This window comes from Hoplias malabaricus, chromosome 8, assembly GCF_029633855.1.
Source record: "Hoplias malabaricus isolate fHopMal1 chromosome 8, fHopMal1.hap1, whole genome shotgun sequence".
NCBI classification, from domain to species: Eukaryota; Metazoa; Chordata; class Actinopteri; order Characiformes; family Erythrinidae; genus Hoplias; species Hoplias malabaricus.
This window is the reverse complement of record NC_089807.1, coordinates 7,109,316-7,122,830: the sequence shown is the minus strand read 5'-3', so window position 1 is coordinate 7,122,830 and position 13,515 is coordinate 7,109,316. Positions and strand designations below refer to the sequence as shown.

Here is a 13,515-nt window from a genome sequence, read left to right as displayed (position 1 = left end):
TCTATTACAGTGTCTTTCTGTGGAGATTATTCAAGCTATGAATACACTGTACACTCTGAGCACATGGAAAAGCTGTAGCAGAGGTGTCTATATCCTTCTAAGCATCTGCTGTAGGGCTGGAATTCACAGTCACTAGGAGTGGGTGACACTGTCATGGCTCTGACTTGCACACCCACTCTCTTCATGAGTCAGGAATGCTGGAGAACAGGATTCCACTAGTGTCAGATTCACCCCGGGTGACACCAGGAGGACGGCCGTTCCTTCTCCGTCCCACCCCCTACAGGGAAGGCCTCTTTCTCCCAGAAACGCCTGTCCTCTGTCCCCCTTTGTGTTCAGGTCAGGTGCAGTGCAGCGGCAGACGTAAGAGGCTCTCTGAGTTATTTTCAGGTGAAAATGTTTGAAGCACAGTCTTGAAACAACACCTGTGAATTTCACAAACACAGAAACACACTCTGCTGCAAGACACTTCACATACTCATCCTTCTACACGTAACTACATTCTGAGAAATTACATTTTAGACACAGGACCCACGACACCAACAACTGCATCAGAGATACGGATTAGTTCTGGATCACAAGCACCACTCCAGCTCATCCCACACCTACAGCCTGGATCTCCAACACTCCACAGAACACAGGTCCACTGCCTCACAGCCCAGTGCTGGCGCCTCTAGCCACATCTTGCATTAAACGTGACCTTAAAGCCATGTACCGCGGCTCCAGAGCGTCCGGCTTCATTTGTGGTGTGGGTTCATACGCTCTCCTTCGGGTTCAACAAAGTGTCGTCTTATTTCTTCTTCTTACAACTTGGGAACACTCGTTGGTAGGTGGCTGTATAAGACTGTCTACAGGTGTGTGTGTGTGTGTGTGTGTGTGTGTGTCCTGTCCATGGAGTGTTCCTGCGTTGCGCCCAGTGATTACAGAAGATGAATGAATAAATGAATAAATATATAAAGCACTCGTAGTAAATGTTTGCTTATGACTTAATAAATAACTAATTAATGAGTGCTCCTATTATAACTGGTTTTATTAATTTCTGATGTTTATTACATAATCAATCTTAATAATCTTATCTTATTCATGTTATACCCCCAAATTAAAAATGTTTATTGTTTCTGACATATTAAACATTAATAAGCACTTCTTTTTGTGTTATAAATGCTAATTACCTATTTTTGGATTATATAGATTATAACATATGTTATATAATTTAACAAGCTTCTTATTATTGTGTTATAAAGTCTTATTAATAATGTATATGTATAATGTATACACAAGATTTATAATAAGCTTTACATTTTATGGGCCATAAACCTTATGACTGATTTATGAAGTGTCTGTGACTTAATTAATAACCTTTAATACCCTTTATTATTCATTATTTTTATTATTAGCATCTTATTTATGTTTAATAGCTGCTTATTGCAGATTTATGGGGTGTTTATTTATCCCAGTGTAAGACTGGTGTTATTGAGTGATGTGGTCTGTGGAGGCCCCGCCCACTCCTTCTGCCACGTCAGATCAATACGCACTGGGGTGCATTTGCATTCCGAGCCCCGCCCTCCCCGGGACGAGCGTGTAGATCCGTCCAGAGAGGGGCTCTCCACAGAGAGGGGAAGGCAGGCGGGGAAACACGGTTCAAATTAATAAATTAATAAAAAAGTTTTCAGCCGGGAAGGTGATCGCGAAGAGCGGTCGGAGGCGCTACCGCAGGAGGCTGGAGGTCTGCGGTCTCAGTCCCCCTCCTCAGGACGAACCATGGACGCTTTAAAATCAGCGGGTCGGGCGATTATTCGGAGTCCCAGCCTCGCCAAGCAGAGTTGGACCTCGGGGAAACACAGAAGTGAGTTCTGCCTCTCCAGCACACACGGCGTTCAGCCTTTCACACGGCCAGAGTGGGCTGGACCGGTTCTGTTGACGCCTTTCCGTGAAACACGTTAGTGACGGTGGTCCCTGGACAAGTTTGTGTTCAGCAGGGTCCTCAGCGTATCTTCGAATTTCCCGTTCCACCTTAAACGGTGCAGCAGTGCCGTTCTAGCCCCCGTCAACCGCCGCCGCTTCTGCTCTGTTTAAGGTGGAACGGAAAAGTCGCACAAAGCAAAGTTAAACTTCTTTTGCAGAAGACGTCGGTTCCGTTTTGTGTACGATTTCACGTTACCATTTTAAGTCCTCCCTCCGGACATTGATTTAAACCCTTAAAAACACATTTCCGTGAACGAAATCGATATTTGTACAAGTTATTACCAAGAGAACTATCCATTAAAACGACGTAGATATAACACTACACCCCCCCCCATTCATTCATCACTCGAATATTGAAATGAGATTACTTTTGACAGGACTAGCTCATTAGGTTTGTGATGTCAGAAACCCTGGTCGACTGAATCCGTGTTTTTGAGAGTGTGTTTTTTTTATGCTGTAGTTTGAAAGTGAAAATGCTTAACATCTAAATCAGACACGTTTAAAATGTTCTTTAACTAAAGGTAATGTTAAAGTGTCGATAAACGCCGTATCTGACCCTGTGTGAAATGGCAGCTCAGGTAAGTACTGTGACTGTGGGCCAGGTCCAGGACTGTTGTTATAACAAAGAAACCAGCACCAGGTGTAGACTGAATGTTGACGGTCATTGGGTTGTGGTCATTGTGAGGTGCTGTTGTAGAAAATAAACAGCCTGTTAAAACACACTCTTTCAAACTGCAGTTTCAATATAAGAACGAGTCATGTTTCAGCTCCACTTCTTATCCTCATTAACCTATAGACGCTGGCTTCATTTGGGTGATGATGGTCTTTCATGGTCCTGTTAGTTCGATGACACCAGTCTTGTCGTTCTGGGTCGGCTCATTTGGATACGTCCGGTCTGTGTTCGCACGCGGTTGCGGATTTAGAATGGATCTTGTTTGAATCATGTTTTAGACCCTCTCTTTGTCTCCGTTTGGGATCTTTCAGCGCACCACGTCACCGTCAGGATGCTCCACATCCTCTTGGGGCTTCCTCAGCTGCAGAGGTTAGTTGTGTCCATGAGTGGATGGGTGTTGTCTCCGGCTAGGATTGAAAGATAAGTCTTAAATTGCAGTCAAAATCAGAATCTAGAGCTGGACCTTCATTTATTGAAAAAGGCAAGGTATTCTATGAATTTTCCACAAGGAAACACACTTCTGTGACCTGCTGTGGTCAAAACACCAGCAGTGTCTAAAGAGATGCGTTTCAGCGCCTGTTCCTTTAAATGATAATGAGCCGCTCGCTGTTCACCCCGACCCCGAGCGCACAGCAGTGAGGAGCGAGGAGCAGAAGCTCTGGTTTTTAGCCGTTTTCACTCTGTTCTCTTTCTTCTCCGTTTTTACTCAGTGCTCTTATTTCTCCGCGCTCGTTGTGTCTATTTTGCTGCGTTTAATCTCGTCTTTGTGCCCTCACATAAACACGGTTCCAACGCTGTGATTGGACAGACTCAGACGAGGGGGCGGGGCAGTTGTAAAGTGTCTGTGTTCTACATACGAAGCAGCACATGAACATAATAACTAACTTTATCCCATGTTTTCTGATTTGGCAGCACACAGAAAACTGACTGTATTGTGTGTGGGTTGGTGGGCTTCAGATACACATATTAATGTGCACATCCACCTTTTTTCATAATATATCCCCTTTAAATCACAGCTGTAATGTTGGCTTGAAAAATGACTGCCCCCACATTGTTCAGCACTGCCTTCAACACGACAGGAGGAGACGTGGAAGAGCGCGCAGAGTCATGACTGCAGCCCTTACTGGACATTTCAGATCTTCTGCAACACTTCTTGGCAACCCAGTGTTGCTAGGCAATGGTTTTTTGGCCTTCGTCGTAGGACAGTTACGTGACGTGTCGAACCTTGCTCGCTTCTTATTCACCGTCGTGCAGACAGGCTTCAGTACGCTGCGTGTTACAGGAGAGGGGTTTCAGGGACCGTAAAACACGCCCTGTGCTCACAGCTATGGAGTGTGAATGATGTAATGTGTAAGTACAGTCAAAACCGCGGGGGTAGCTGGCTCGGAAATCGCTGCTTCTCTTGCCCCGTAGGATTCAGCTGAAGCTTTTGATCTCCGGCTCAGTGTGAGAGTGATCCAGACAACCATGCGTGGCCAGTCAGCTGGTCGGCTCGGTTTAGTCACACCGTGCCAGGGTGGTTCTCACAAAAAGCAGCTTAGCTGCCTGGTGACCCTATTGTTTGACTTGCTTAGGCAAATGCCTCCGCCCCTCCCCCCCCATCCTTCACACCGACGGAGAGCTGCGTTCCCTGGGCACACGCTCAGAGCCACGCGTGCCACTTTTGGGTGCCATCGGCTGTTTTGTGTGCTCTCGCCTGCTTTTGGCTCTGAGAGGACATCTGCCTTTTTCAGTGGATGGCTGTCTCTTCCAGGGCTCGTTTGGAAAAGGCAGAGGAATGTGTGGATGGAGGCCAATGACTGGGGCATGTGCCAGCCTTGGAAGCTATAGAAAAAGGTGGTTGGACGTGGTCTCTGTAAGTGTTTTTCAGTGGTGAGCACAGTCTGTCTGTCAGGACAGTGTCAGGGAGCGCTGGGGTTTGGCATGGTGTTGTGGTTAGTTATTTCTCCTCTGGCAGTAGCACATGTCATTGTGGTAAGGTGCCTAAAGTCCTTCACAGGGCTCACACCTACGGATGCTTTTGAGTCGCCAATCCACCTACCAACGTGTGTTTTTGGAGCGTGGGAGGAAACTTGAGCACCCGGAGGAAACCCACGCAGACACAGGGAGAACACACCACACTCCTCACAGACAGTCACCCGGAGGAAACCCACGCAGACACAGGGCGAACACACCACACTCCTCACAGACAGTCACCCGGAGGAAACCCACGCAGACACAGAGAACACACCACACTCTTCACAGACAGTCACCTGGAGGAAACCCACGCAGACACAGGGAGAACACACCACACTCCTCACAGACAGTCACCCGGAGGAAACCCACGCAGACACAGGGAGAACACACCACACTCCTCACAGACAGTCACCCGGAGGAAACCCACGCAGACACAGAGAACACACCACACTCTTCACAGACAGTCACCCGGAGGAAACCCACACAGACACAGAGAACACACCACACTCTTCACAGACAGTCACCTGGAGGAAACCCACGCAGACACAGGGAGAACACACCACACTCCTCACAGACAGTCACCCGGAGGAAACCCACGCAGACACGGGGAGAACACACCACACTCTTCACAGACAGTCACCCGGAGGAAACCCACACAGACACAGGGAGAACACACCACACTCCTCACAGACAGTCACCCGGAGGAAACCCACGCAGACACAGGGAGAACACACCACACTCCTCACAGACAGTCACCCGGAGGAAACCCACACAGACACAGGGAGAACACACCACACCACCTGCTGCAATCAATTATATTACTGTCATAATAAGGCCATTTTATGACACTAATGTAATAATAACAGACATTGGAATTGAAATGTAAACAATGTTAAAATATTCAAATATATAAAAGTTTAAAAGTATATAAAACATACATTAAACGGAGCCACTGTTTTTATCAAATGCACAGAACGGCTCCTGAACAGAAAGATCAGAGAAAACCAGAGAACAGCTGAAATATTTAAAACATTTTTGTTTATTTTTCTGTAAAAGAGCATTCCCCCGTAAACACAGTGGGCGGTACTGAGGTCAGCAGAAATGACAGAGGCGATGTCCGTGTACTGTACGATAAATCAATAATGTAATTATTGTGTAAGGCCTGAGAGGCGGTCCTCTGCTGTAGTGGATGCAGCCACAAAGGCAGGAGTTATAAACATAAACATATTTACTCTAAAAGTGTTCCTAAAGTTAATGTGCGCACACAACGTCTGGGTCCAGAGGTGTCCACAAACACGGACAGTGTGGACAGAAGAGGACAGCATTAGTGAAAGAGTTGTTAGTAACAGCTCCGCTACAGAATCACTCCTCTGTCCACTTTAACATAACGGGACGATTGTTCAGCCGTAGAGAGCGATACCAAGCTGTTCCTCGCTCTGCTCCTCCAGCTGCGCAGGTCTGCGCAGTGTTCCCTGCTCATAAACGGCTGACTCGGCTAATGAAGGATTAAATAACGAGCAGAAACGAGTCTCGAAGAGCAAGAAAAAACAGCTGTGGAACAGTCAGGACCATGATACGCAGTGGTGTGAGGGTCGGCCCGATCACCAGGAGACGGCAGGTTCACACGCAGCCAGCCGAGGACCGGAGGAAGAAGAGAAAGAAGACAACATGGAGAAGAAAGAAAGAAGACATGAAGAAGAAAGGAGAAAAGAAACCAAAACAGAAAAGAAAGAAAGATAGAAAGAAGATGAAGTGATACCTTAGTCATCCCCGTGGGGAACTGGTGTCTCTGAATTTAACCGAAACATGGCAGTGAACACACACACAGTGAACAGTTCAGAGAATACAGTTCCCCCGATCCTTGATTATACCCTTTTATCCAGTGCTTGACGTGGGGCACGGAGACCTCAGGCTCATCTGCAGCTGCTCCAGAGCGTCCAGTGTAATTAGTAAAGCTTTCTGTGGTGAACAGTTAAACAGTGGTGTCCCGAGTGGGGGTCCTTTAAAGCAGGGGTCTACAGACATCGGGCCCCACAGTGTGAGGTGTACTGAGCTGTGCGCTGTATGTCTCGTGTACTGGGCGTTGATGTTTTGACCTGTTTTCCTGTTGCTCGTGTGTGTGTTAGAATTGATTTCCTCTGTGTGCAGTGATGCACCAGCCTTGCTCGTGTTTGCCTGTTGGTCCTGTGTGTGTGTGTGTGTGTGTGTGTGTTGTGTTTGGTTTAGCAGGGCAACAGCTCAGCAGTCAGTAGCAGCCTGCCGTACTCTAACACGTGTCGGCCTGCCTTAACAGGAAGCGTCCCACCACAGGAGTTTCACAGCTCGAAGAACGCCTGAAGCCCAAGCCTCTTTGTTGCATGTTGGATGAACAGATCTAGCCACAAGTTCTGCACGAGGACCGGATATCAGCCCTTTGTCTGAGGCTCTGTCACGTCTGTACGTTATGGTGTAATAATTTCTGAGAGTTTCCGTTTTAATCTCTGTGTCTGGGTCAGTGTACAGTGTTTCCCTCGTGGGCCGCAGCAGTGGACTGCAGTGATGATAGCACCCCAGAGAGTTTAGAGTACAAATGAGGAGAAGTCACTAGTTCTGTGCATTAGTTTGTGGATCTGGTGCCCACCAACTCACACACTGTGAAACAAGACCACACGGGATAAAACGGGCAGTTCTGATCCTGCTCCACTTCTGACGTCAAGTACAGACACTCCAGAATTGCCCCGCCCCTTCAGCTGAGTCTGTCCAATCACAGCGCTGGACCTGTGTTTATGTGAGAGCGCAAACCCAGCAAAATAGACACAAAGAGAACAGAGCGAAAACGGCTAAAAACCAGAGCTGCTGCTCCTCGCTCCTCACTGCTGTGCGCTCGGGGTCGGGGTGAACAGCGAGCGGCTCATTATCATTTAAAGGAAAAGGCGCTGAAAGCGGGCGTTCTGAACAGGGGCTGTTTACACAGCTGTTTAAACGCTGCTGTGGGGCTAGATCTTTGTGGTGTTTTGACCAGACTGTATTTGACCAAATATACACACACCAACTGACTCTATGTTTTTTTATAGTGTGAAGCAAAGCACAAAGGTCCCCATAGTTCAGTAATGTGGAGGCAGTCATTAATGTTGGTATTAAATTTAACATCTTTCACATTAGAATTCCTTGAGGGGGAATGTCTCGTTGGTGACATATTAATAGATGACACGTGGTACTGAGTGTAGAGACCTTAAGATCATTTACAGCTGCTCCAGTGTCCAATATTTTACATTGTATAAATTACACACAGTGAGGGCACTTTAAAATAAATTATTTTTTTTAATTACAGCAGGAGTCTACGAGAATTAGACAGCAGTAAATAATTTGTGAACCAATAAATAAAGAAATAATACAATAGCATCGTCACAGACTATTGTTTGGTTTAGTTTGGGTCTGAATGAGATTCTCCATTCAGTTCCGTGTCACAGCCATCGTTTCTCCTGTGTTTTTATTGCTGAGCAGATGCTACACGCTGCTGCAGTGTTTTACTTCATAATTGTCATGACACAGTAAACAGTTACAGGCTCAAATAAAGAGTTTCAGGTCATAAAACATTCTCTCATCAGCACAGGGTTTATTCTGTTTATCAGCGCTAACAGACTCAACATTCAATCATTCATTCATTCATCTCTAACTGCTTCATCCTGTTTGTAGACAGTTTCACTCACTCACTCACTCACTCACACCTGTGGACAGTTTCACACACTCACCCAGTCATACACACACACACACACACTCACCCAGTCACACACACACACACACACACACCTGTAGACAGTTTCACAAACTCACCTATTTGCTCACACACTCACCCAGTCACTCACACCTGGGAACAGTTTCACACACAGTCACTCACACACACCTGTGGATAGTTTCACACACTCACACCGTCACGCACACACCGATTCACCCAGTCACACACACCTGTGGATAGTTTCACACCGTCACGCACACACCGATTCACCCAGTCACACACACCTGTGGACAGTTTCACACTCTAACCCATTCACACACACCCCCACTCACAGCAGTGGACAGTTTCACACTCACCTAGTCACACACACACACCCATTCACTCACTCACTCACTCACTCACAACTGTGGACAGTTCACACTCTCACCCAGTCACTCAATTACACCTATGGACCGTTTCACACTCTCACCTAGTCACTCACTCACCTAGTCACACACACACTCACTCACTCACTCACACCTGTGGACAGTTTTACACTCTCGCGTGTTTTGACGGTGTGAGGAAGTGGTTATTTATTTATAAAAATGTTTCTAAAACAGTGGATTTACTGTTGGGTTTTTGCAGCAGACGCTCTGCTGTTTTCGCTTCACGATGCCATTTGCTGTTCCACAAGAATGATAAGTAGCAGCTGCAATGTGGAACATATCTCCTCAAGCCTTTAATTTTAATGGTGGGACTGTTAAAAATTCCTGTGTCGCTATATTTCTTTTATTGTTATTGGCTGGGTGACATAACTGTGGACGTGCCCAGTTGCTCTAGACTGAGTTCCAGTCGTTGCCAGATTCAGGGCTCCCCTGGAGCACCGGAGGAACGGGCCCTTAACACTGATCTCAAACCCACTACAGCGTCACAATTTTGACAGCTTGACACCTCCAGGCTTGACAGCACCAGCCTCAGTTGTCATGGTACAGTGGATTTTGTCTTTTCTATTCATTCTAATTCTGTGTTTAAACCAGTGTCTCAGTTTGAGTTGTTTAGCCCAGACATTTATTATCACCAGACTCCGTTACCTGCTCCGGGGTTTACTTCAGATACGTTTCAGGCTTCCTTTGGGTCCTCAAACGGTTAAAGGGGATATAATATGAAAGAAATCACTTGTCCAGTGAATGTGTACATTAATTCGGGGTTCAGGAGCCCACCAAACCACACACAGTGAAACAAGACTTCACAGTCAGTTTGCTTTGCACTGAAAACAAAGCCGTTCTGATTCTGCTCCACTTCTGACGTCAAGTGCAGAGACTTTAGAGTTGCCCCGCCCCCTCGTCTCATTCTGTCCAATCACAGAAGAAAACTGAGAAGAAAGAGAACAGAGCTTCTGCTCCTCGCTTCTCACTGCTGTGCGCTCGGGGTCGGGGTGAACAGCGAGCGGCTCATTATCATTTAAAGGAACAGGTGCTGAAAGCGGGGGGGAGTATGTATCCTTTAAAGCGTCTTCTATTTGATTTAACTAACGCTAGATAGACGTGGATACCCCAGTCAACAGTAATAACTCATCTTTTACCAGAATATATTCCTCCCAGTGAGTTTACTCCAGTTTGCGCTGGTGTTCACCGCCCTGCTGTTGACCTCCACCACTTTCAGCAGAAATGGAAAGAGATGTTCTCTGTAATCACGGTTTCAATGTTTAAAATTTGAGAGGAGCGTTTTAGCCTTCTGCCCTGCTTCCTGTAACTAGTAATTCTCCACAGATCTCTTCCAGCACACGTCACCATCCACCACAGTGGGGTATCGGGAGTCACTCGTTCACTGCCGTCAGCACTTCTCTCAGAGCCGGGCCCAGCCGACTGTGGAGCTCCGTTTCACAGTGTGATGTTGCGCTGAAACTGATTCTATTTTTGATTCAAGGCTTTATAGCAGAAGCCGGGGAGACAGTAGCCTACGTCTCCACACTCCCATGACTTAAACTTGTTAATAGAGGGAGCCATTATTTGTAATAGAGCTTTAAACAACACAGTTTTTAAAATGAAATACAGCACTGGAAAAATTAGTTTTAAAATCAGAGCAGCAAGAGTTCAAGAAAAAAAAACATGGTAAATAACATGATTCTAGAAAGTAGGGATGGCATCATTATTTTACTGATCTGTTACGTCTTTTTTGAGCTCGATCTTAAGTCTGACCCTCTGTTTCCTCTAGGGGGCAACACACACTCCCTCCTCCCCCTCCTCCAGCCGGTTGTGACCAATGTGAATATTCCCCAGTGCCGGTGTTTCTAAAATGTAGCACGCATTGTAAACTTTATTGTGATCTAACTCTGCTGGCCACCGCACTCCGGCGTCAGCAACTCCACTTCCTGTATCCACCGTTTCAAATTAAAAGCCCTCTGCAGAGTTTTCATAAAAGACTTTGCGGGACGGAGCCGGACTGTGGTGTTTATTTGTTGGGACTGAAATGTAAGCGTCTCTAGCACTTCAAGCATTTCACTTGTTTTGAAATGTTCTTTTTTTACTGCTGCACTCGGTAGAATTTAGGTTAAGAGGTAACTCTTATCTACTGGGGTAGTCTGTACTGGGGGCTAGTGGGATAAACTCTGCGTAATGTCCGGGACAAAAGTTGTGGGTGTTTGTTTTCACACATACAGCTCCTCTGGGTAAACTCCGGAACATTTCTGGTTTACTGTGTATGTGTGAAAGGAGCTAAGGCAGAATTAGCTTCGCTCACTGTCTCTGCTCCTGGTGTTAGATCTGACAGATCTGGGCGGTTTGAGCTCTTCCTTTGTGCATTAAACTGTCCTGAAGACTGTGGGTCTATGCTTATGATGTAGTGTATGCTTGGGTTAATCAGAGCTTCTTGGAAGTGAAAAAAATCTTGTTTCTTGCCACAAAAAAAAATCACCGGCCGCCTTTGGCCCTCAGTTGAGAGCCTGATATCTCTCGTTCCTTATCGGCCGGTTCTGACCCTCCTCAAGGTCCGAGTCGACTTTATTTTGGCTCCTGTTTGACGTCTCCAGACTTTGTTTGTGTTCTTTGTTTGGTGCCAGTGGTGAGCACTCAGAGACCAGTTGTTATTGTACTCTTCCTGTTTTACACATTCTCTCGGTAACCCCGAAGCGTATAATATTTTGCAGTTCACGTTTATTGATACGCTACACGTCGTAAAACAACAACAACAACAAATCCAAATAGAAACAAATTCACAAATTTCAAAATAAAAAGTGAAAGCCTACACAGCACATGAATGTTAACAGTCAGACACTGGGTCCAGCCCTACTCTCTGGTTACATAACTCCAGCAGCGGTTTGAAAAGAGGGGGAGACCAGCAGGAAGATGAAATCTGAGGCGGTGGATCGGGTGTTGAACCTGTAGACCTTCTTTGAGTCAGGTTTTCTCTCTGTGGTGTGGCAGTGAAATGCATGCACTGACCAAAGTGCTCCCGGGTTGTTTTATATTTCTCAGAGCGCTCTTTTATATGGCTGTGAAAAGAGGCTGGATTTATGATCTGTCGAGGATATCTTCAGTTTCTTCCAGCTTGGACGAGCAAGTTTGTGTGTGTGTGTGTGTGTGTGTGAAGAGCAAGAGTGCACTTCAGGGTCATGGAGAGATCTCAAGAGAAAATGCTGTCTGACTGCCCTTTGGGAGGACAGTGCTGAGGACACTGAAAACTTTCTTTCTGATTTAAGCTGGAGATTCTGGATATACACAATGTGTAGACACCACTTCATTCATTCATTCATTCATTATCTGTAACCCTTGTCCAATTCAGGGTCGCGGTGGGTCCAGAGCCTACCTGGAATCACTGGGCACAAGGCGGGAACACACCCTGGAGGGGGCACCAGTCCTTCACAGGATGGCACACATTCACTCACACACTCACCTACAGACACTTTTAAGTCGCCAATGTGTGTTTTTGGACTGTGGGAGGAAACCGGAGCACCCGGAGGAAACCCACGCAGACACAGGGAGAACACACCACACTCCTCACAGACAGTCACCCGGAGGAAACCCACGCAGACACAGGGAGAACACACCACACTCCTCGCAGACAGTCACCCGGAGGAAACCCACGCAGACACAGGGAGAACACACCACATTCCTCACAGACTGTCACCCAGAGGAAACCCACGCAGACACAGAGAGAACACACCACACTCCTCACAGACAGTCACCCGGAGGAAACCCACTCAGACACAGGGAGAACACACCACACTCCTCACAGACAGTCACCCGGAGGAAACCCACGCAGACACAGGGAGAACAGACCACACTCCTCAGAGACAGTCACCTGGAGGAAACCCACTCAGACACAGGGAGAACACACCACACTCCTCACAGACAGTCACCTGGAGGAAACCCACATAGACACAGGGAGAACACACCACACTCCTCACAGACAGTCACCCGGAGGAAACCCACGCAGACACAGGGAGAACAGACCACACTCCTCAGAGACAGTCACCTGGAGGAAACCCACTCAGACACAGGGAGAACACACCACACTCCTCACAGACAGTCACCCGGAGGAAACCCACGCAGACACAGAGAGAACACACCACACTCCTCACAGACAGTCACCTGGAGGAAACCCACTCAGACACAGAGAGAACACACCACACTCTTCAGAGACAGTCACCTGGAGGAAACCCACGCAGACACAGGGAGAACACATCACACTCCTCACAGACATTCACCTGGAGGAAACCCACATAGACACAGGGAGAACACACCACACTCTTCAGAGACAGTCACCTGAGACAGTCACCCGGAGCGGGACTTGAACCCACACGCTCCAGGTCCATGGAGCTGTGGCAGAGACACTACCTGCTGCGACCCCAGGCCTAGACACTACTTTATTAAGCTAATTAAATTAGTACTAATTGGCTTATTACATGTCTATATATATATATAGTGCACACAAAACTAAGCTCACGACGCCCAATGCCAAGTGCAGGGCAGAGGGGTATAAAGCCCCTTCACCATTGGGCTGAAGAGTAGAGTAGAGTGATGGCGCTCTGTTCATTACCGTCTGGATGAGTTGGAGGTACGGCTGGACAATAATTCAATACCAGTATACAGCACTGTGCAGAAGTCTTAATGCAGATAATGATCTATATTTAAACTAATGCCTCCTCAGTGAGTGTGGGGCTGGTATAAAGTTATATATCATCACAGTAAACACAAAATAATAATAACATAAAACACATCAGAAATATAAG

The 13,515-nt window shown here is 46.8% G+C and overlaps 1 protein-coding gene across 1 annotated transcript in view; it reads left to right on the top strand.

The window, feature by feature from the left end:
• The first annotated feature begins 1,581 nt into the window (after window positions 1-1,581).
• ldlrap1b (low density lipoprotein receptor adaptor protein 1b) overlaps window positions 1,582-13,515 on the top strand; it is an 85,632-nt gene continuing 73,698 nt past the window's right edge. The window contains exon 1 of the mRNA XM_066680030.1: window positions 1,582-1,843. Coding sequence (XP_066536127.1) covers window positions 1,759-1,843 — 85 coding nt within the window. The 5' untranslated portion in view covers window positions 1,582-1,758. The remainder of the gene's footprint in view (window positions 1,844-13,515) is intronic.